Below are 24122 nucleotides of genomic sequence, written 5' to 3'. Positions count from 1 at the left end.
CTGGTCCTTTTCTTACCCACTTTGGGGTTTTGGGTATTCTCAGTCCTGCTTTTGTGTTTAGCCTGATTGGGGAAAAAAAAGTACATATTCAACAGGAATTATGGATCCTGCTAGCATTGACCATGTCCGGTAAGACCTGGGAGCACAATCAAAGAGCATGCTCTGCTTGACTTAAGCTTTTACAAAAAAAAAAGTAAGCATCAGTTGTTGGGCCAACTCTTCAGGTGACCATAGAGGGACCAGTATCTTTCTAGTAAGAGTAAGAAAAGACTCACAGTGGAGCTGGAGCATGTCTTTATGGCACTTTTCCACTTCAAGTACCGGCTTGGCTCTACTCGGCCCTGCTTGCTTTTCCACTGCTGATACCGCATGGTACGGTGTTGGAACGGTTCGGTACGGTACGGTATGGTTTGCCTTTTCACTAAAGTAGTACTAAAGTTAAGTGGGTGGGATAACAACGATTCTCTGACCAATCAGTGGCTAGTAGTGACTGCATGAAAAGGATTGTGGGATATGGTACCGGGTATGGTACCTCTTGGAACCACAATCGAGGTGGTACTGTTTTTCAGAGCCGTACCGTTCGGTTCCATGCAGTGGAAAAGCGCCGCCGTACCGTACCGAACCGTTCCTACACCGTACCATGCGGTACCAGCAGTGGAAAATCACAAAAGCGAGCCGAAGCGTTCGGTTCCATGCAGTGGAAAAGCACCGCCGTACCGTACCGAACCGTTCCTACACCGTACCATGCGGTGCCAGCAGTGGAAAATCACAAAAGTGAGCCGAACCGTTCGGTTCCATGCAGTGGAAAAGCGCCATTAGAGTATCAGGATCTATTGTGTGTCACACCACATGGTGACAATGACAAACCTGTAGTATTTCCTTCCTTCTGCTTTGGAGCTTGTTTTCTCTACTGAAGGTTGCAGCTTGCTCACAGGAAGATCATCCAATAAATTTTCTGTGCATTACCAAGGTCACTTGACTGCCAGAGGCTTCCTAGAGCAGAGGTCTCCCAATTACAATCACCAGGCCATTGCAAGATTTTTTTCTGCAACTCCACTAGGGTCAGTTGCATATTGTCAATGTGCCCAAATTGAGCATTCAGCTTGGCAGAGGCCCCCCTTGAGGCACTGTCATCATCCTGGTCATTGTTTGCTTGGACCACCGACTTTCTAGCAACCTATGACATGCTTGCCCCAGCATTCACAGAACGACAGGACTTCTTTTATAAAGCCCTGCTCTGCCATTTTGGAAGCATTACAGTAGTAATGGGGGGGGGGGTTAAATGAGGAACCTGATATATTGAGAGCTCGGATGGGGACCCTGATGTGGGGGAGGGGGCTCTAATGGGGATCCTAATGTAAATGGAACCCTAATGTAAGAGGGGATGCTGAAGGGGGACCCTGTTGTATGTAGGAACCTTGGTTTGAGAGGGACTCTAATGGAGACCCTGATATAAGGGAGACTCTAATGGAGACCCTGATATAAGGGAGACTCTAATAGACCCTGATATAAGGGAGACTCTAATGGGGCCCCTGATATAAGGGGGACTTTGATGGGGACCCTGGTATAAGGAGGACTCTAATAGGGGCCCTGGTGGAAGTGGGGACTCTGATGTAAGGGGGGCTCTTACTAAAGCTTACCTTTTCTTTTGTTCTGAATCTTGTAATGCTGATGAAAAATGTTGTTCATTCTTTTATAAAATGATTTTTTAAGCCTGTGGATATTTGTAAAATATGCATAGTGTCCCTCTTACGGAAAGGTTTGGGGACCCCTGGTATCAGATGATCGGGTTGCATGGCTGAAGAATGTGGTGGTCAGAATTGCGTTGAATGTGATGGTCAGAATTTGATATTGGATTTCTTATCACTATTCTTAACTATTTATGGACACTGGGCCTGCTACAAATGCCTAAAAAAAAAAAAAGCCTACGTTTAGTCAAAAATCATAACAAGGGACTTTACTTAGTCAATGCAATGAGTCCCTTGTGAGTGCTGCTTTAGTTGAAATCTTTAGTCCTCTCATCCCTACCTACCCCCACAGCCCTAGTCTTCTGGTGCAACAGGGGTTAATAGAGCTGTGGGACCTGTCATATGCACCCATCAGAAGTGCAGTCTATGCCTGCCCTTTCCGCCCCCTCCTCCATTCATAGAAGCTGTACTAAAGCAGGCATAGTCCATATCAACGTGTGCCTTAGTTGTACTAGGGACATTGCTAGCGGTGGATGACTTTTTTAGTGTTTATTGATAAACATAAACATAAGAAGCAATAGCTGTTCTGCCCATGTAAATACTATAACGCTAACAATGAACACTTGAATTTTCCAGCTATTTTAATGAAAACCAGTATCCCGATGAGGCCAAGCGAGAGGAAATTGCCAATGCGTGCAATGCAGTTATACAGAAACCAGGTGAGTGTGACATGTCTGTATCGTTTGATCTCTACGGTCCATATTTTTCTCTCTATCGTGTTCAGAAGTTTTGGAATCCTTAAGACATTGCTTAAAAAGCCATTTTTATTTGTTGCTATTAAATTGATATATAAATATAGCCAAGACATAACTTATCTTACAAATGGCCATTACTGATTTATAATTGAGTATTCACATATGGCTGTAAGTTCCAATTTCAGTAATCATGTTTACGTAATCGGTCACCCCAGAAACATTTATAATTGCACTTGCACATCCCGTTATTTTGTTTTAACCACTTTAGGACCGGAGGATTTTCATGCTTTACGTCCAGGCCACTTTTTGCAACTTGGCACTGCGCGAATTTAACTGACAATTGCGCGGTCATGCAACGCCGTACCCTAACGAAATTTACGTCCTTTTTTTCCCACAAACAGAGCTTTCTTTTGGTGGTATTTGATCACCTCTGCGCTTTTCATTTTTTGCGATAATGATAAAAAAATGCGACAATTTTGAAAAAATAACTATTTTTCTACTTTGACAGTTAAAAAATATCCAATATATTCAATTTTTGTCATATATTGAGGCCAAAATGTATTTAGCTACATATCTTTGACAAAAAAATTCTCAATGAGCGTATTTTTAACCGCTTTAAGACCGGAAGATTTTACCCCATTCCTGACCAGGCCATATTTTGCGATTTGGCACTGCATTATTTAACAGACAATTGCACGGACGTGCGACGCTGTACCCAATTTAAATGTCCTTTTTTCCCCACAAACAGAGCTTTCTTTTGGTGGTATTTGATCACCTGTACGATTTTTACTTTTTGCGCTATAAACAAAAAAAGAGCGACAATTGTGAAAAAATAACAATATTTTTCACATTTTTTTCATATGAAATTCCCCAAAAAATGTAAAAATCAAAATTTCCTCACATTTTAGGCCAATTTGTTTTCTGCTACATATGTTTGGTAAAAAAAAAAATCACAATAAGCGTATTTTGATTGGTTTGCGCAAAAGTTATCGCAGCTACTAACTACGGGAAATTTATGTCATTTTTATTGTTTTTATTTTTAACTAGTAATGGCGGCGATCTGCGATTTATTTATTTATTTATTTTTTTTGCGGGACTGCGACATTGCGGCGGACAGATCGGACCACTAACTTACATTTTTGACACTTTTGGGGGTACCAGTGACATTACTACAGTAATCAGTGCTATAAATATGCACTGTTACTGTAATAATGACACTGGCAGGGAAGGGGTTAACTTTATTGGTGATCAAGGGGTTAATGTATGCCTTGTGCTTACTGACGTGTGTGGGGGGAGGGGACTGTGTAACACAGGCACAGATCGCAGGTTCAGCTATGCTGAATCCTGTAATCTGTCCCTGCCTGTCACATAGGAGATCCGCCCGCTTGGTTTACACAAGTGGGCAGATCTCCTCACTCGATCCCCGGCGATCACCGCCTCTCCTCCCCTGGCCCGACTCCCACTGTGTCTGAATACAGTGCGCGCCGCCCACAAGGGGAGGAGTCCAGCCACGTAGGTCTACGTCGCTGGACGGAACCGAGCCTCTTTGCCGAAGTACGCTCCATGTGAGCGGTCGGCAAGTGGTCAAGGTTGTAAGGTCTTATTTTTTCCCCCGTAAGTACATTTTTTTAGTTCAAATATAGGCCGCAATGAAATAGAACAGTGTGCTTCTCTGGTAAGCTATTTTTTGGGAAATGAGAGAAATGCTATGCGTAAGCTTCTGAAAGACCGAGGATTACAACTGCTGTCTTCAGAGAAGGTGTATTCAGTATAGAAAAAGGTGCAGGGCTCAAGTTTACAGATGTACAGGAGGATAACCTCCCACGGCTTCCAATACCATCTTACAATAACTTACTGACATATCAGCATGAATTTCACACCACTCTCTTAACTAAATCTCTCTAAACTCGAGCTGATAATATTCCCTCCTGCCTGTGCCCCCCTCTATGGCTTTTCCGTCAAGGTCAATAATGCAACCATCAATCCCCTCACGCCAGGGTACAAGGTGTAATCCTAGATTCTGACCTGTCCTTTCAGCCCCAAATCCAATCATCATTAAAAGCTTGTAGACTTCACCTCCAAAACATCTCTAAAATTCGCCCCTTTTTAACGAATGAAACCACCAAGCTACTCTTTCACTCCTTTATCATCTCTCGCCTTGACTATTGCAACTCCCTCTTCATAGGCCTACCTCTAATCCTCTCTTCAGTCTATCATGAATACCGCTGCCAGACTCCACCTTACCAACCTCTCAATCTCTGCTACCCCTCTCCACCAGTCCCTACACTGCCTTCCGAACGCCCAGCAAATTGAATTCAAAATACTAAAAACAACAACATACAAAGTCATTCACAACTCTGCCACGAGCTACATCACCAATCCTGTTTCCAATTATCACCCAAACAGTTCTCTCAAATCCTCTCAGGACCTCCTGCTCTCAAGCTCCCTTGTTTTCTCCTCCCATGCTCGTCTCCAGGATTTCTCTAGAGCCTCTCCCATCCTCTGGAAATCTCTACCTCTATCTGTCCTGCTATCTCCTTCTCTGGATGCCTTCAGGTGATTCCTGAAAACTCATCTCTTCAGGGAAGCCTATCATGCCTCCAGCTAATGTTTTATCACTTCCATCAGCTCATTCCCCACAGTTACAAGCTTTTGTACCACTTGCCATGTCCTATTAGGAACTACCAACACAAACAGTATTCTGCTTCCCCACTAGCAACTAATAGCTGACCGTGGTTTAATTAACATGCTAATTAACTCAGCACTTAATCCAGCCTGAATGACTAGACTATTCGGCCTCTACGACAGTGAACAGAAAGGACACATTAATACAAGTATAAACCCATCCTACAAGGGTTTGCTAGCAAAGACAGTAGGTGTTCCAATTACAAATGAGCCATGGCCTCCACATCTAAACAATGCTTTCATTAATCAGGAATATCAGACGGCATGGCAATGGTCTACAACAGGCTCTGTGGTAGAGCTCATACAATGTTCCATTATTCTGATACAGTGGAATTAATGTAACATGGATTTCTTCAGGGATATTATGGATAAATATTACTGTCCCATTTGAAGTAATCCAAGCCATATTCTCAGTGTCCATTAAGTAGTTGTCCATTTTCTCATTCATCGTGTGCCCCTAATAGACACAGGGTGACTTAAACATAAGAGGGACCTGGGGAGCTGAGACATTGATTTCCCAACCTCTCTAAGGTAAGGTGGATTCCTCGGGCCACCAACCCAAGAAGTGACTCCCGTCGCAATAATACAAAACAAATATTAAATTTCTCTTTCGTTCAATGACGGACAAAGCTCCTGATATTCTTTACCATTGGGTTATACTGCACCGTACAGGAGTATGACACTAGGCAGAAAAAAAAGTCTGGCTATGCCCATGAGAAGTCCATGGGGGTAAACTTTCTTTGCAATAGGCAAAGTCAGGAGTAAGGACCTAGTTCCCTGCTGCGATCTTTGGTCCTAGCAAATTTTTTTTGATAGAATATTTTTCTCCTGGATTTTTCCTGTGAGATCTACAATCAACTGCCGGACTGGGCGAGGGGCTTTATAATCTAGATCCAGTGGTCAACCCAGTCTGGGCAGCGAGTTCTTTGTGTCTGGGGTGGAGGTGGCTTTCAGGTGATGGGCTGGCAAAAAGCAGCCCCCACCTTCCCTTGCCTCATCTGTCTCATCGGATCCTGAATCTGATTCGGCCGCCCCCGACTTGGGTCACCCTGCTGGGTCTGCAACCTCGCGGCTGGTATCCTCTGATAGTGAGGATGATTCCTCCCTGTCTGCAACCACGCACCAAAAGGCGCTGGTGGACTCACTGATCATATCTGTGCGTGAGACCTTTAAGATTGAGGATGCAGCTGCGACGGAGGCGCAGGTTCCCTTTGGCACTCACAAGCCATCCAAAGCGGCAAAGGTGTTTCCTTTCCCTGCCTATTTTCACAGAATTGTTGCTAAAGAGTGCGGACGACCAAAGCATCCCCGTGGGATCCCGAAGTGCTTTACTAGGCGTTACCCCTATGAGGAGTCCCTTCTTAAGTGAACTGTTCCACTGGTGGTAGACCCTCCTGTTTCCAGATTAAACAAGGCAACCATGATTCCGGTTGAAGAGTCCCCGGCCTTTAAGGATCTGGCTGATAGGAAGGCAGAGGCTGTGGCCCACAAGATGTACACTCTGGCTGGTTCGGCAATGAGGCCGGTATTCACCATTGCCCTGGTGTCGCAAACTCTGACCAAGTGGGATCTGTTGGGGTCTCAAGTCAACAGAAAGGTGCAGAGGTTTGTGGCTTGGTCAAGGGATCCTCTGGACGCCAGAGATGCGCTGGTGGCCCCGTGGGCTCAGTATTGTCTGATTTACGCCTTCCCTCCTCTCAAGCTTCTGCCAAGACTTCTCCGCAGGGTCGAGGCAGAATGGATTCCGGTCATCTTAGTGGCTCTGGACTGGCCTTGCCAGGCTGATACGTCGATCTGGTGTGACTGGTCGCGGACGTTCCTTGGAAGCTTCCTCTCAGGGAGGATCTGCTGTCGTAAGGACTGATCTTCCATCCTGCTTTACAGTCGCTGGCTTTTACGGCTTGGCTGTTGAACGCCAGGTGCTGAAGCATAGGGGTTTATCTGAGTCTGTGATTCCTACCCTGTTGAAAGCTAGGAAATCTACTTCTAGGAAGATCTACCATCGCACTCGGAAGACGTACATTGCGTGGTGTGAGTCTCATGGGATTCATCCTCGCTCTTTCTCGGTGGCTCGGCTCCTTCTCGTTGGCTCGGCTGGGTACCATCAAGTGCCAGGTGTTGGCTTTGGCGGTCTTCTTCCAAAGACCTTTGGCTATACACTCCCTGGTGGGTACCTTTCTTCAGGGTGTCTGACATTGGTTCCTCCAGTGCGGGCTCGGTTGCCACTTTGGGATCTCAGTTTGGTGCTTTCAGTTCTCCAGAAGCCTCCCTTTGAGAATCTTCAGGCGATTCCCCCCCTTACACTGTCCCAGAAGGTGGCCTTTTTGGTGGCTATCACACCTCTGCACGCAGAGTGTTGGAACTGGCAGTGTTATCCTGTCCACCTTATCTGGTGATTCACAGGAATAAGGCGTTTCTTCGCCCCTGTCCGTTGTTTCTTCCAAAGGTTGTCTCTGTTTTTCATCTGAATGAAGACATTGTGTTGCTTTCCCTGTGTCCCAGGCCTAAACATTCAAAGGAAATTGCCTTGCATACCTTGGATGTGGTCCGGCTAATTAGGGTGTATCTGGCAGCTACCGAGCCTTTCAGGAATCAAACTCTCTTTTTGAGCTCAAGGATGGACCTCTTAAAGGGTTGTCCGCTTCCTCTGCGACCATTTCCAGATGGTTTAAACAGATGATGATTCAGGCCTATTCTATCAGGGGTCAGGTTCCTCCTTTCCCTGTCAAGGCGCACTCTACTAGGGCGCTTAATGCCTCCTGGGCTTTCCGTCATCAGGTGTCAGTGACGCAGGTTTGCAAGGCGGCCACCTGGTTGTTGGTGCACACTTTCACAAAGGTCTACAAAGTGGATGTGTGGGCGTCTGCAGGTGCTTCTTTTTTTGCAGGCTGCTGTTTAGAAGGACCTGATCCTTTTTGAGGGGGTATTGTGTTTTTTCAGATGGCCTCTAGTTGGTTTGGTTGAGCTCCTGTTTACCAGGTTTGCTATAGTTTAGCCTTAGGAATTTCTTTTTTACTGTTCCCACCCCTCATGTTTAACACTGCTTTGGGATGTCCCAATTGTTAAGAATATCAGCAGCTGTGTCTGCCAATGAACGAAAAATTGTATTTTTGACTTACCGTTAACTCTATTTCTCTGATGTTCATTGACGGACACCGCAACCACCCCTCTGTGGAGTTTTAATTCTCCTGACACTGCTTGTAACTAAACTGAGTGCCTATAGCAGAGAGAGGGCGTATACCCCCTGGGACTGCCCATGGGCGTAACCAGACTTTTTTTTTCTGCCAAGTGTCCTACTCCTGAAGGGGGCAGTATAACCCAATATTTAAGAATATCAGGAGCTATGTCCATCAATGAACATCAGAGAAATGGATTTTATGGTAAGCCAAAAATCACATTTTCCCCATCACTCCACCTCATGGCTCACAAATATCATAAAGTCTCCAACTTTACGTAAAGGCAACATCTCAACAGTGGAGGGAAAGCTAAACAAAAGAGTAATAAATGTGTTCTATTTGTGAGTAGATTTTTACAGCCTAAAATAAAATGTTTATTGTACAGGTCACAGTAATCGATTCATAAACTATGGGTTTCATGCCGCTACCTTCAGGTAATTGGACACTGGCCAAAGCTTCATACAGTCTGCCCCTACGTGTACGTATATAGCCCTGCCAACTTTGGAGGCTCCCTTTATTTTTGCTAGTGTTTTTAGGTAATGAATGCCTTATCGTTTGGAGAATTGCCTACTATTTTTTCACCAGATTTAATTACTTCCTTCAATTACCACTTCTTTCAAGATCTGACTGCTTGCTGCCTTTGTGGCACATTACCAGTTTCCAGATCGGTGACCCTCGAGCACACCTTGGGAACCGTACCCAGACATCCCAGTCACAGGGCTGGCTTGCAGTGTTTGCGTCAGGCACTGTGTTCTGCTTTTGGCGTTGGATCCTGCATTCGACACTTACCTTGGCTTCATGATACTATGCAGGTCCAGGGCCATGGTCCATTCCTATGGCACCTAGACCCTGGAGATCTTTCTGAAAGGGTATGCACACCATGACAAGCCTGCCCTGATAAACCCACACATACTTTGAGTAGAGTTTCCATTTGATAGTGAAACAGGAGCAGCAAAATCGTTGATTACTGAATCCAATCTGGAATGGAGCCAGTAGGGATTTCCGCAAATGACCCATGGAGATGCTTTTTGCCCCACCACCAGGTTTACACTCCACAAACCATGCAAAAACGATGTTTTGTTTGTCATAGTTTCATATTATTCAGCAAGGACCTTGAAACGTTATGTAAAATCACAACGATCTACATAATTTATGTCGGAACCATAATTCATTCTCCTATTAAAGCTCTTGGTAGGAAGCCAACCAGCTTAAATTCAGCCCGATGCCAAGATGCTGCTGGCAGGGACCTGTGCAAGGTGCAAGTAGACGTTTCTGTGGCATCTTCACTGTGATTACACTTTTTCAAGGTTAACAGACAATACTTTGCATTTAAAGGCTTACAGGTGTTTGAAAAATTGTTTGTATTTGTTTAAATAGCATCCTCATTTTCTTTTTTGTTCAAATAATAACCTGAGATTGTTTTGGCTTTAAAGCAGAACTCCAACTTTGTAACTAAAAGTAGGAATGCTTTTTTAAAGCGGGAAAATGAAATGCAATGTAATGCAGCTTACCTATCATTACATGTGGCGGTTGCATTCCTTTTCATTTTTAGGCTTTTATTTCACTCTGTTTTCACCTGGCAATCTATGTTGTGTTCCTTGGGATTCCATGTCTATGATTAAGGTCATGTAGCTGAAAGGCATATACCTGTATTCCACCTCCCATTATTACACTTTTCACCTTCTAAAATCTGCACTGGGGTTCATTTTCATCCTATGTCACCAACCTGTCCATATTTGTAGAATGAGTATTACTTCCTCCTCCTACACTATGCCTTACTTCCAGTTGTGCAAAAGTAAGTGTCCCAAAGCCACTTCCTGTCCAGAGCAGTAGAGCAAAGTCATTCAGACTCCCTTCTATGGTCCTTGAGACTGGGGCGGATGGTGTACTGAATTAAATTAATTGCAATTAGCATACAATGTGCCCAGTCATGCCTTCCTTCCGAGCCCTGCGTGAACCAAACTTTGAGACTGCAAGTAAAGTCTACCTCCTTAGACCCACCCACAGTAACATCCAGACCTGATTTGAAAGTACACTAGTCCAAAAGCATTATGTTGATAGAGTCTTCTTTCTTTTTTGGATCTCTCCAGACTACTCCTTCTCTTCCTGAACAAAATCTTCCTGTGTGTCCTCAGCACATGGCAGTGTCAAATTCCTCTTTCCCTTCCTTCTACTTCCTGTAGAATCACATCTTGTCCTGGGCTCATGAACTAGTCCAACAAGTTCATAACTATATGAATAGGGGAAGCCTAGCTTCTAAAAAGAATACATGGTCTTAAAAATGTTATTTCATATTTGTTATAAATATCACTAAAATAGATATAGCAATACACATGGGCAGCAAACCGCAGCTTTCTCCAGTGCCATGGGCATGCAAACAGCACTGGAGAGAACCTTTGACCTTGCAGGTACTTGATACAGCTATAGACTTTCAGTAACATCTAAGACTCAGCCATTTGTTCCTCTCTCTTCCCTCCACTAAGCTCACTTTTCTCATTGCAGGCAAGAAACTTTCGGATCTGGAGCGAGTTACCTCCTTGAAAGTATACAATTGGTTTGCCAACAGGCGGAAGGAGATCAAAAGAAGAGCTAATATTGGTAATGTACCAGAGCACAGCCATACTGATCATCCATTATAAGGCCATTCACACACCTATCTGTATTATTCTTCCCTCTTGAAGACAAAAGCTTAGTTAAATGTCACCAAGGCCCACATAGTGCATCCAGCCCAAAAAATGTCACTCTTTAAGGCAGAGCTGAAGCCACCAGCTCCATGTAATTCAGATATGTACACCAAACAGCCATAACATTATGCCTGCTGACAGGTGACAGGTAAAGTTAAAAACATTTGGTTATCTCATTACCAATGGCACCTCAAAGTGTTTGGAATATATTAGGCAGCAAACAGACATGTTTTTTTTCCCTTGAAGTTGATGTGTTGAAAGCTGAGAAACTTGGTAACTGTAAAGATTGGAGCGACTTTGACAAGGGCCAAATTGCAATGGTTAGACAACTGGGTCAGAGCAACTTATAAACTGCAGCTTTTTTTGGGATGTTCCAGGTCTGCAGTGGTCAGAACTGACCAAAAGTGGTCCAAGAAAGGGGAATTGGCAACAGGGTCAGGGGCTGCCAGGGCTCATTGATGCAGTGGGGAAGCGAAATTTGGACCGTTTAGTCTTAACCAATAGAAGAGCTACTGTATTTTAAGTTGCTAAGAAAAAAATGAATGGTGGTTCTAAAAGAGAGGTGTTAGAACACACAGCCCATCACAGTTTGTTGTGTACGGGGCTGTGTAGCTGCAGACCAGTTAGGGTTGCCCATACTGAATCGTGTCCACAGTCAAAATTGCCTACGATGGGTACATGAGCAAGAGAACTGTTTCACAGAGCAATGGAAGAAGGTGGCCTGGTCTGATGAATCACGTTTCATTATGTGGATAGCTAGGTGTGTGTGCAATGGCACCAGGATGCAGTATGGGAAGAAGGCAAGTCGGCAGAGGCAGTGTGAGGCTTTGGGCAATGTTCTACTGGGAAACCTTGGATCCTGTCATTCATGTGGATGTTACTTGGTGTATAAAAGATTTACTGCGCTAACCATAGTGACCTGCAGCCAGCAAAAAATGAAAGACAATTCGTAACGACCAATAATAAAGATAATGCAGAGCTGGTATTAAATATGCAATTGTAAATAAATAAATAAATGCAATGAATATGTGAAAAATAATCAGGACATTAAAGTCACTAAGTGAAAATATGCAATAATTTGTGCAAAAAAATGTAACGAATGTTAAAGTGCATTATAAACCATATTCATGATCATTAAAGTGCATGATGCCAATAAAAAATTAAATGAATGAAATAAATGAAAGATCATCCAGTTCAAGGAAAATTAGTAAAAAGATCTCTGTAGAAAAGTCCACCAAAGTACAAAGTGCAGAATCTCCTTAGGTTAAATGATGTTGTCTCTGGTGTATGTGACCACCACCGATATGTAAGATAGGGAGGGGGGCTTACCAGAAAAATAGGACCCAATAGAGCTTACACTCTTTAGGTCACTTACGTATATAAAGATGGATGGTTGTCACTGTATCTGGAATGCCTTCAGTACTCAAGAATAGCCTCCAAACACATCTCACCCGTGTATAAAAATCAATGGATTTCCTCTTGGGATCACAACCGGGATGTCCTCCACATAGGCTCGATGAAACAAAAAGCTCACATAGTGTGTACCATTAAAGGAACCATTTATTTTAAAAACAGGAACACTTACAGTATTCAATAATAAAAAGTGCTTATAAGTAACATATAGAATCCTGGACAAAGTAAAGGCAACACCTGTAGCTGACCCGAAGTGTTTGGTCTCATAAGACATCATCTGGGGTCGGATTTTTCACATATTCATTGTATTTATTTATTTACCGTATTTACAATTGCATATTTAGCCCCGGTTCACACTAGGGCGACCTGTGAGGCTACCTGGTCGCCTCACAGGTCGCCGCCCATAGGAAAGCTGCGGACCCGTTCTAATAGGAGCGACACAAGTCGCTCCGACCTAGAAAAAGGGTCCGGAGCTTCTTTGGGGCGACCAGGAGGCGACCGCCATAGACTTCAATGTTATGAAGTCCGTGGCGGCCGCTCCGAGGTCGCGGCGCGCTGCTCGCACCGCGATCTCGGAGGTCGCCCCTGAAAGTAGCGTCGCTCCTATGTGAACCGGCGCTGAATATGTGGATGTTTCTTGACACAAACCACTTACCTAAACATTGTTGCTGATGGCACTGAAATTTCCCTTTTATAGAAATGGTACTCCTGATGGCAATGACCTCTTTCAGCAGGATAATGTGCCCTGCCACACTACACGAATGGTTCAAGATTGGTTAGATTGGTGCACCAAGATGCACTATGGTAAGAAAGCAAGTTGGCAGAGGCAGTGATTTCCTATTAATAGCTTGGTGCCAGATACCATAGCACACATTGAGGTATAGTGGTGTCCATCACTCGGCAGGTCAAGGGTGTTTTGTTGGCAAAAGAGGACCCTTCTAAATTATAGGTGGGTGGTCATAATGTTATGGCTGATCGATGTATTATGTTGACATTTTAAAATGTTAAATCATGCAATGCTATCATAACTTGCCTGCATAAAGTTTAGTCCCTAACGCTATGTGTGATAGTAACAAGAAGGTTAACCCCCCCCCCCCCCCCCCCCATGTTTGGAAGGAACCCAGCGTTGTCGGCCTGTTTATTTAGTATACATTTCCTTTTTACGTAGTCTTTGCAGAGTTGTAGTTTTCAAAGCCAGCAACATAGGAAAAGACATGTCCGTTCCTGTACTTTGCACATCCAAGACCTTTCCACCCGTGGTTTAGGCTTTTGGATAACATCCAGATTTACACTCTGAGCTGATCTTGCAGTGACCTGTGCTTGACCCTGAATCGTTGCTATTAGATATTGCCATCACACACACTCCTCAACCTGCATCGTTAAATGGGATTTAATACAGCCTGGCAATAGGCATCTTGATGAAATGCAAGCAACGCTCTCAGCTTCAAGCATCACTTGTGCGCCACAGGTAGCAAATGACTCGTCTCATTTTAAGATGCCCTTGTGGCTAATTTTTGAACACCACCTGGGATCCTTAAATAGACCTCCACTTGACATACTGATATTTTACTATATTGTTGCCATGGCCTTCAGAGACGGTCCAATATCGCTTCATGTTTGCTAGAGACAGATGACAAGGATTTTAATTGCTGGTGATGGCCAACAAGAGCTTAACGCTAGCTCAAAGAGACCGATAGCTGAGGGGGATAAATCTGTAGCGCGGATATTAAAGGGATGTGTAGCACATGCATGCATTCCTTGTTGTATGCTGCAGTCATCGGAATATAGGGTATACATGTTCTTGTGCGCATATGTAATTAGACAATACGTATGCGTCAGAATTCTCATTAGTGAAGCCAGTAACGAATTTAGCCACAGATTAGCATAATTTAGCAGATTTGGCATTTTGTCTACTGTCTGTTTGGAAGCTAGTGAAATTGTGAGTTTTTTGTTCAGTTAAAGGGGTAATTTACTTTTTTTTTTATTAGATATTTTGAATTTCCTTTTTGAACAGGTCCATTCAGGTTCTTAATTGCCTGTAATAGTGCACAGTCCCTTGTTTCTCCTGCATTGATAGTAAATGGCAAAGGGAGTTTTGTTTTTTATGGCCTTGGTCACCTGAAATTGCAGCCTAACATGCCATGTTCATGAAGATTCAATCGTTTGCACTTTTGTGTGCAGAGTTCAGTCCATGTTTCTGTTTCAATCATTTTTATTAGAATTTGAAAATGGTCTAAGGGTACAAATGAGTGTCTAGTCCAGCGTTTCTCAACCGGGGTGCCGCGGTAAAAAGACAAAAAGACATGCTCTTTGGTAACTCCAGTATACAGAGAGGGGGTGCATAGCCCTCACCTCCTCCCAACTCTCTCTTCCTCTCTGTCGCTATCCATACTTCTGTCAGCAATTCAGAATGCTGTGTGGGCTGCCCGCCTGCAGCCTGCCAACTGATGACATCATTGGTTGCTAAGGACATGTCGGGCTGCTCGCTCAGCATTCTGGATTGCCAACAGAAGTATAGCTAGCTAGAGGAGGAGAGAGCTTGCAGGTGTGGGCTGTGCTCTCTTCCTCCTCTCTGTATACTGAAGTGAGAAACACTGCCTTAGACTCCTGGGCCACCTAATATGCTGTCTGACCAGGAACAGGGGCAAGATAAATCCAAATGAGTGGAGGTATTAATGAGACTCATTTACTCCAGAAGAGATTTGCAATAAGTAAAATGAACAAATGACCATCATAACAGAACACATTTGGCAAGTTGCCAGTAGCAGTAAAAAGTAGGCCTAGTTACGCATAAATTGTGCATTGATCATGAGGTATAAAAGATCATCATCCCACGTTCTTTAAGCATATAAATCTTAGAACAAAAGAATGGAAAAGATAGGAAAAGTAATAGAAGGGGGGGGGGTGGAAAGAAGTCCAGATGTGTGATCAAGTTAAGGAAGAGGAACAAGTCAGAAAGGGGAAAGTTGCTCCTCTCAACCCGACACCCAACTCCCCATATAGGCCTCCAGGTCAGATAGGTGATTGTAAGCATTATCTAATCCAGGAGTTTCAGATTTTTTTCAAATCTGGCATGTCTATCGCATAGAATACTAGCTGTTTTTTGTGTAACATCTTGTGTTTAATCGAGGCAATGTTCAACACAGTTTTCCAGGCTTTTGTGATGGACATCCTTGCGGGGAGTAAACTATAAAAGATGAGAGTTTGGGTGTATCTATGGAAATCATCTGCCAGAACGTTAGAGTGCAATTTTAGCATTCTTAGTAAGGTCCAGTGTTAATTTTGGCATTGAATTTTGATTTTGTTTTGGTTATAGTCTTTTGACCAAAATGCATGCCGTTTTAGTTCGAATTTAGTCATCTGCAATTGTTTTAATTTTAGTCATAGTCTTTGACTAAAATGCCATTTTAGTTTTAGTCTCATTTTAGTCATCTGCAATTGTTTTAGTGATATTTAAGTCGACTAAAATGTCCAGTACATTTTAGTCAAAATCGTTTTAGTGAGCTAAAATCTGATGTGTTTAGTTAAATTGTAACGCATTATTTAGGTATTTCTATAGAATTTCCAAACTTATTATATTTACTCCAGGAGTAAAAAAAATCGAATATGTTGAACACAAATACAGATTTAGCCACTCTGGACGGTCTGAGAAGGCCTGTAATGCTACTCAGTGCTCTGAAGAGGCCTGTAATGCTGCACAGTGCTCTGGACGGTGGCTGTAATGCTACACAGTGCTCTGGACAGTGGCTGTAATGCTACACAGTGCTCTGGACAGTGATCTAAAGAGACCTATAATGCTGCACAGTGCTGGATGGGGTGTCAGGTCTGACTGGGATGGCCTGTAATGCATGCACAGTGCTCTGTATGCCGGTGGTCAGAGAAGGCCTTTAATGCAGGCAAAATTCTGGATGGTGGTCTGAGGTATGGCCTGTAATGCACAGTGCCCTGGATGCCGGTGGTCAGAGGAGGCCTGTAATGCACACAAAGCGTTCTGGACAGATGGTGGTCTGAGGGGAGGCCTCAGGCCTGTATTTGCAATGAACTGCTCTGGACAGTCGTCTTCGGGAGTGGGACTCTCGTCGGCGCTTGGGTGGCCTGTAATGCACAGTGCTGCTCTGAACGGTCTCCTGAGGACTTGGAGGCATGTAATGCTGGCTGCACAGTTGCTTGCTTGTTTGCTGGGAGCGGAAGCAGGCGGAGCTCTGTGGAAACTAGAAGTTAGTTCATGAGGGTAAACGTCCCTGCCTCACATTTATCTTTTGTTTTAAAAACGGAATTGATTTTCCTCATAGTTTTCGTCAGTGGATGAAAATGTGTTGTACTTTTCGGTTAGTTTTCATCACTGTAAAAATGCAGCTGACGAAAATTTTGACAAACGTTTTCAGTGACAAAATAACACTGGTATGGTTAACATTCTGATCCAGAAGTGGTTGATTTTCTAGCAGCATGGTACAATGGTCCCCTTCTGTATGCATCCTGTGAAGCGTCAGGGCTGTACACTATTCTAATTGTCTTCAAATGGGGAGCATAGCTCTGTGCCCTTCTGCAGTAGTAATCTATAGCAACCTTTCTCAACCTTTTTACATCAAAGAAGCCCTTAAAATAATTTTCAGGTCTCTGGGAACACTCACTGAAATAATTCATTGGTGGTCAGTGGGAAGAACACCCCTTATATTGGTGGTGGATGACAAGAATGTCCCTCTTACTGTGGGGGTCAAAATGCCTCCCGTAACATTGGTGTCATGCCATTGGCTCCACCAAGTGGTGTTGGCCCTGAAACTATGCAGGCACCATCAGATGGGAGGTCAGTAAGTCACAACTTAATAGGAACCCCTAGCAAACTGGAGGGAACCCTAAATTTTAATGAAACCCTGGTTTAGAATTGCTGCTTTAGAGTGTATATCCACACCCACGGGAGGCTAAAGAGCAACTCACTGGGTAACCAGTGGTGGGGTTGAGGGCATGGTGGCTGCACTTTGTAATCGTAATCCATGTTAAGTCCCAGCCACTGACAGGTCAAACCAGGCTGTATCCTTTGTCTTGCTGTGCTCCTTAGAATACCGGTAGAGTGGCTTAATTTGCATGCTTGAAATCCGCTATTTTAAAAATAAATGTTGCTTTCAATGGTTTTTATTACCAGTGCAGATAATTTAGGGCCATATTTGCTTTTTTCGAAGAAGCAGCAATCCTGGAGAGTCATGGAATCGATGTACAAAGTCCAGGAGGGCATTCGAACAGTGATGACGTGGATGGCAATGATTACTCTGAACAGGTGAGCCTCTCTGCTTTTGTACTATAAGCTTGTTCGTCTGCCTAGAGAACTCTTCATTTGTTTTCTGTGTGATCTGCAGGACAGTACGGGGAATTACTTTTGCTCAAGTTTACTTAAAGCAGTATTAAACCCAAAAGCAATTATTTATTATATTCCATCTTACCAATTCTTAGATGTGATGGCTCCGTTAGTTTTTCTTTTTTTTTAGACATTTTTTCTTTTATTTTCATCTGGTGACCCAGCCAGTAAGCCTGTTTTTCAAAAGCACAAGCTCTCCTGAAAATGTAGCGGCTAGTGTTGAGACAGGGGTGCTTACAATAATCAGTTGACTGGATGATGAATGTTGTTTGGCTAATTTTCAGAAGATGATGATACTGCCAATCACAGAGGTTTAGCTAGGAAGACCACCAGCTAAATAAGGTAAAAAATGGGGCGAAAAAAAAAAGCTGTTAGCCTGTATCTATGTTGTCAAGTGGGCAACATTTCCCAGTGTCCTTTTGTTTACCTAGCTTTTCTCGTTTTCCTTTTACATGCTTAGGATGACAGCACCAGTCACAGCGACCACCAAGACCCCATCTCCTTAGCTGTCGAAATGGCTGCAGTCAACCACACCATCCTGGCGCTGGCCCGGCAGGGGGCTGGAGAGATCAAGACAGAGGCTCTGGACGATGACTGAGACCCCAACTGCAGCGGGGAAGGGTCAAAATCGAAAGTTTCTTAGATTTTAGACGTAGCACCTTAGCAATCTTTTTCCTCGGTCCTTAATGTGTGTTCCTATATCAGTATAACTGCAGTCTCTTGTCCGTAAAGTTAGCTGGTAGGGTCTCGTCCTGTGAAGATGGCATAGTGCCCATATTCACGTCTGCTATTCTCAGTATTAATTCTAGCCATATTCCTTCCTTTCCCTGGGTCTAGAACATTTGACTCCATTCAGGCATTCCAATTTTACAAGTGCTTCCAGCCCCCCCTCCGTATGCTTCTCTTTTCTTAAGCACCTTTTAAGTGTATTTTTTTTTTTAAAGACTTTCTCGAACGTAGGGAGCGTTGAAGCAATGTATGAAGACACAACTAAATATGTAAAATACGGGGTAAGATGCTTCAGTTGCAAACAGCCTTAGCCTGAGAATTCAAAAATTAAAAATCCTAATCCTGTATTATTTAAATCCATTGCCAGTTCCTACCAGCATCCATTGCATTTGCAAAATAATTATTGTGCAAACTTTTTGTCTGAATGTCTAGATCAGCTATTCTCAACCTTTTTACTACAGAGGAACCCTTGAAATAATTTTTAGTTCTTGTGGAACTCTTGCTAAAACCAGTTCTGTGGGATGGGGGGGGGGGCAATGGAGAAAAAGCTTCTTGCATTAGTGGCCAGTGGCAGAAAAAGCCCCTTAGATTGGTGGCCAGTGGGGAAAATGCCCCTTAGATTGGTGGCCAGTGGCAGAAAAAGCCCCTTAAAATGGTGGCCAGTGGGGAAAATGCCCCTTAGATTGGTGGCCAGTGGGGAAAATGCCCCTTAGATTGGTGGCCAGTGGGGAAAATGCCCCTTAGATTGGTGGCCAGTGGGGAAAATGCCCCTTAGATTGGTGGCCAGTGGGGAAAATGCCCCTTAGATTGGTGGCCAGTGGGGAAAATGCCCCTTAGATTGGTGGCCAGTGGGGAAAATGCCCCTTAGATTGGTGGCCAGTGGGGAAAATGCCCCTTAGATTGGTGGCCTGTGGAAAGAATACCCCTTTTTATTGGTGGCCAGTGGAAAGAATACCCCTTTTTATTGGTGGCCAGTGGGAAGAATATCCCTTCGATTTGGTGGCCAGTGGGTATAATAATGTCCTTTAGATTGGTGGCCAGTGGGAAGACTGCTCATTACAGTGGTGGTTAGAATGCCAACTTTACAGATGGCTAAAAAGATCATTGGCAGCTGGCTTTGCCAAATGGTGTTGGCTCTGAAACTATGAAGGCACCATCAAATGGGAGATCAATCAGCCGCAGCTCAAGGAACCCCTAGCAACCTCTGGAGGAACCCTGAGTTTCCACAGAACTCTAGTTGAGACTGGCTCTTCTAAACAAACATAGGTTTATGGTGGTGGTCCGCCATTTGTCTAGGAAGTTTAAAACCCCAGCAGCCCTGCCACACACTGGAACTTGTACTTCTTTGACAAATGGGGGTGGACACAACAGAAAAAGCCCTTATTTCTAAATCATGACACCAGTTTTCCATTTTGTAAAAACACTAAGACGCAGAACAGCAAGATAAGTACTTAAGTTGCTCTGTTACAGACTCTTATTGGCTCCAAAGTTTGTGTGTTAAACCTTGTTCAGTCATCAACTCCGTTTGAGCCACGTACAACGGACTTTGACGGAGGTCTGGCTGGCAAGGCAGTACTTTTTCTCTCGTCTCTCCAAAATATGCCTTTTAATTGAAACTGCCATTACTACAGTATTAATTTTGCGAATTATGTGCCCCAATGTATTTTTGGAGGTTGGCAGTTGCCTAACAAAGCACTTTTATTTGTTGTGTCTATGGCAATAGATTTTCTGTTTGTTTTTTGTTTTTTTCATTATTCTGTATGTCTTTCTTAAATATAAAAATCTGGTTTGTGTCCTTTTGTAATTAGGCCATTCCCCAATTTATTAAATGCCTAAGGCATCATTTTTTAACTTGACTTAAACAAATCTGTAGTACATTCCTGCCTATGAGCTACCCTATTGCTGTCTGCTAAAATCTGGCGTTTTTGCAGCTGAAATATAGAAGAATAGTGCTTGAAATTGCACAGACTTGTTTAAAAGGGAATTCTTGCGTAGACCGCCTTGTTTTAAAACAATACGAAAGTGCCAAAACTATCACTTTGTGTTATATTTGATGCTAACGTTGAATAAATTAAGCTAGAATGAGATTTAAGGTGAATTGCACACTAATTATACCTTTTGTATTGTCATCTGCAGCCTTGTGTTCACAACTGGCAGCTATTACTCAGACCTCCTCCCTTGACAACTTTTCTGTAGGGCAGCATGAAATAAAACTATAAAAGTCACTACCATTGATAAATTACTAGACTGTGATAGCTCACAGATGGAAAATGGCAGATTTATGGGTGTTCTTAACTAGTAGATGTAAGAGCTCTTAAAGTGACCCTCCTATTTCTGGGACAAAATTAAAAGAAGGCAGACCTGTAAAAGATTGAAAATAATACACACAGCACTGCAACCTTCACTCCTTAATTATGTTGAATGTGTTCACCGGTGCTCAAGCTATCGGCCACTATAAGCTCTGTGGAATCTGAATCTTGAAGAAATTCCATCACTTTGGTAAAACCTACAAGCAGATAATCTGCCTTTATTAAAATCCACACAGGGGGCCAACGTGTTTCGGCCGTTATGCCTTAGTCGAGGTCTAGAGGCCGAAACACGTTGGCCCTCTGTGTGGATTTTATGCACTGTTCTGTTTATTAAAGGCTACCTGTTTGTGGATTTTAACAAAGTGCCAGCATTTCTTCAAGGTTCAGATACCTGTAAAGAAAGAGGTTATTTACTGACTTTTCCCGAGTGCAAAAATTCCACTGCTCGCCAGCTGCTGCAGATACTCCACACATCAGGGGGTATCCCATATCTGCTGCATGCTGCGCTTCCTCCCACTGGCTCGCACAAGTTGACAAGAGGAACCTCTTTGTTATGTGGAGAGTGCAGGTATTCCACCCACCTAGTGGGTCAACAGTTGGGGAGGAACATCACAGCGGTGTTTCAACATATGCCACTGGAATGGTAGGTTTATAACCTCTTCGGGGTAGGTCTTCTTTCAGTTTTCACACCTTAGTGACAAGGTCACATTAAGAGGGTGGCAGGTATTTGAACAATCATAATTTATAACCTTGTTGGCTCTAGCTGGCAACCTAACAAGTGGAAGAAAAGCAAACAATAGGCGAGGGCCTCAAAATTCGAATTATTTGAAGTGTTCTGCAAAGACATGTCTCCTTAAAGGAAAAGTCAACTTTTTTGAGACTTTCCCTGGTTTAACAGGCCCAGGAGAGCATATCAAAGGGCCCTAATGTCACAGTCGGAACCTCAAGCTGCTACACCCCACATCATGAAATTTTCATACGGTGGGCTCTCAATTACACTAACCTCAAACTACATTTATAAGAGAGCTCTCGGTGGTCCTCTGCTTTGGTCCATTTGTTTGAACTGTTATCGGCTTGCAAAAGTAAAAATGATATAACCAGTATTCACAGTATTCAGTTCAATACGTATTGTGATGTTCCCTTCCAACAAGCCAACCCCAGATTTGTAACAAAGCCATAATTGACCGTGCAGCTGCTCTGGGGCCTGGTACTGCCTGGCTTTAAAAAGATGTACCCAGACAGCAATATACCCTTGCCATATGTTATGAAGGATATTAAGAGGAGTTCAATTAAGCCCATTTGGACCATATTTTAAAATGCTGTAAATAGATTCCAGGTGCAGTAGTAGTAGTAAGTGTTCATAGTCTTACCATTCATTTAGCTGGTAAAGCAGCTACAACCGCAGTAAGATAGCCTATCGTCATGCTGCAGACAAAGGACCTCTCCTATTGTGTGTAAACGGTGGTCTCTCTCTAGAGGTCTGGTGGACTTCCTGTGCATCACAGCTTGAGCTCTCTACTCGGCAAAGCTCATGCTCCCTGCTGATTGAAGAGCTCTATCCGGTTCAATGCTTTCACACAGAGAATTCCATGTAAATGAAGAAGAAAGTGGCACTTCCAGACCCAGGAACTTGGAAACTTGAGTTTTATTCTTCAAATCAAAGGTACAACATCAGACAAGACCACAAGACAGACTGGACAGCAGACGCGTTTCACACCTGAGCAATGAATAAGCACAAGGTGTGAAACGCGTCTGCTGTCCAGTCTGTCTTGTGGTCTTGTCTGATGTTGTACCTTTGATTTGAAGAATAAAACTCAAGTTTCCTGGGTCTGGAAGTGCCACTTTCTTCTTCATTTACATGGATTTCTCAGGTCACGGACCTTGGCGAGCACCCATTCCTACAGGACTGCCACAGCTGCTCGGGATCCATCCGGCTCAGCTGATTGCCTTCAGAGCGGTGATTTGTTTCATTTTGGTTCACACAGAGAATAACATCTTTGTTGGCAGTTGGGTTATTTCACTGTGGAAGTGACTGCTTTACTAACCTACCAAAAGGTGAGGCTGTGATCACATATTTTAGTATCTGTTCACAGTGTTTCAGCATAGAGTTTACTAGGGCTTTTTTTATACATGCAAAGCAGACGGTTTAAGTGCAAAGTTCCCTGAAGGTGATGAAGTATACTACGTTTTACATAAAACTCCAGCAAAAAAAAAAAAAAAATGTTTTTTGTAGGGACAGAGAAGAGTTACAGCCTCCGTCAGGAAATTTCCCCGATTGCAATAAAAATACCTGACAAATTCTAACCCTTCTACAGTCTATACAAAACTTTTTTGTTTTTTTAATGGAGTTTCACTTTGACAATTTCATACAATTTGCTTAAGCAGGCCACATGCATATTGACTTAATTTTTCACTTTTTCCGATTGAAGTTTAGATCAGAAAAATGGTTTCTTTCAGTATCAAAATATAAAAAACCAGCGCCATTGCTGGTATAGTAAATAAAGTGCAAAGCTGCTGTGTCCAACATTCAATCGTGTGTTCTATATACGTCCATCAAAAACAACAGCGCTATGCATGCTTCAATCAACAATGCATAAATATGAGTAAAATTTACACTACCAATCAATGGTTTATATCAATTAAACTGCATGAATAGCCTAAAGTGCTTAGCATAAACATAAAGTGCTTCAATAAAGTCTAAAGTAGCACAAGACACTTTGGACTATATTGAAGCACTTTGTTATTTATGGATTTGGACTTTAATGGATATGAACCATTGATTGGTAATGTAAATTTTGCACATATTTATGCATTGTTCCTTCAAAATCTGCTTAGTCCATCTTCCTTTCTTAATCAAATTAAATTTGCAGACAAAGAACAGGCAGAATATTTTCAGCAGTTGAAAAAAAATATCAGTGCTATTTTATTTCATAGATCTGAAAAAAATACTAGTATGTCCCTATTCCTTGGATCTGAAAAAAATGATTGTAAATCCTTTTTTTTTTTTTTTAATCTGAACAAATGATCGGACACCTCTATTTCTTTGATCTGAAACAAAAACAAATGACTGTACATCTTTTTTTCTGGATCTGTAAATATAGCTTAGAGCTGACCATAATCTCAAAAACAATTAGATTGAAATACATATATATATATATATATATATATATATATATATATACCGTGTGTGTATATATATATATATATATATATATATATATATATATATATATATATATATATATAGATACACTCGCCAGACTCCACAAAACTCCACACACTTTCATCTAGATGTTGATATTAGTGGTTGGCATGCCCATCACCGATTACATT

The 24122-nt window shown here is 42.8% G+C and overlaps 1 protein-coding gene across 6 annotated transcripts in view; it reads left to right on the top strand.

Annotated features, from left to right (window-relative positions):
* HMBOX1 (homeobox containing 1) overlaps positions 1-19002 on the top strand; it is a 121919-nt gene extending 102917 nt beyond the window's left edge. Inside the window, exons 6-9 of one of the 6 annotated variants that reach the window (XM_082248976.1) lie at positions 2325-2407; positions 10807-10902; positions 17585-17673; positions 18212-19002. In XM_082248976.1, coding sequence (XP_082105102.1) covers positions 2325-2407; positions 10807-10902; positions 17585-17673; positions 18212-18349 — 406 coding nt within the window. In that variant the 3' untranslated portion in view covers positions 18350-19002. Of the gene's footprint in view, positions 1-2324; positions 2408-10806; positions 10903-17578; positions 17675-18206 lie in introns of all 6 variants that reach the window. The other 5 variants (XM_082248975.1, XM_082248974.1, XM_082248979.1 and 2 more) reach the window with 5 other exon arrangements.
* Positions 19003-24122: the final 5120 nt, after the last annotated feature.

The sequence above is a fragment of the Pelophylax lessonae genome, assembly GCF_965119305.1.
Source record: "Pelophylax lessonae genome assembly, chromosome: 3".
Taxonomy (NCBI): domain Eukaryota; kingdom Metazoa; phylum Chordata; class Amphibia; order Anura; family Ranidae; genus Pelophylax; species Pelophylax lessonae.
Note: the sequence above shows the minus strand (reverse complement) of the source record. Positions and strands in the feature narration are given on the sequence as shown.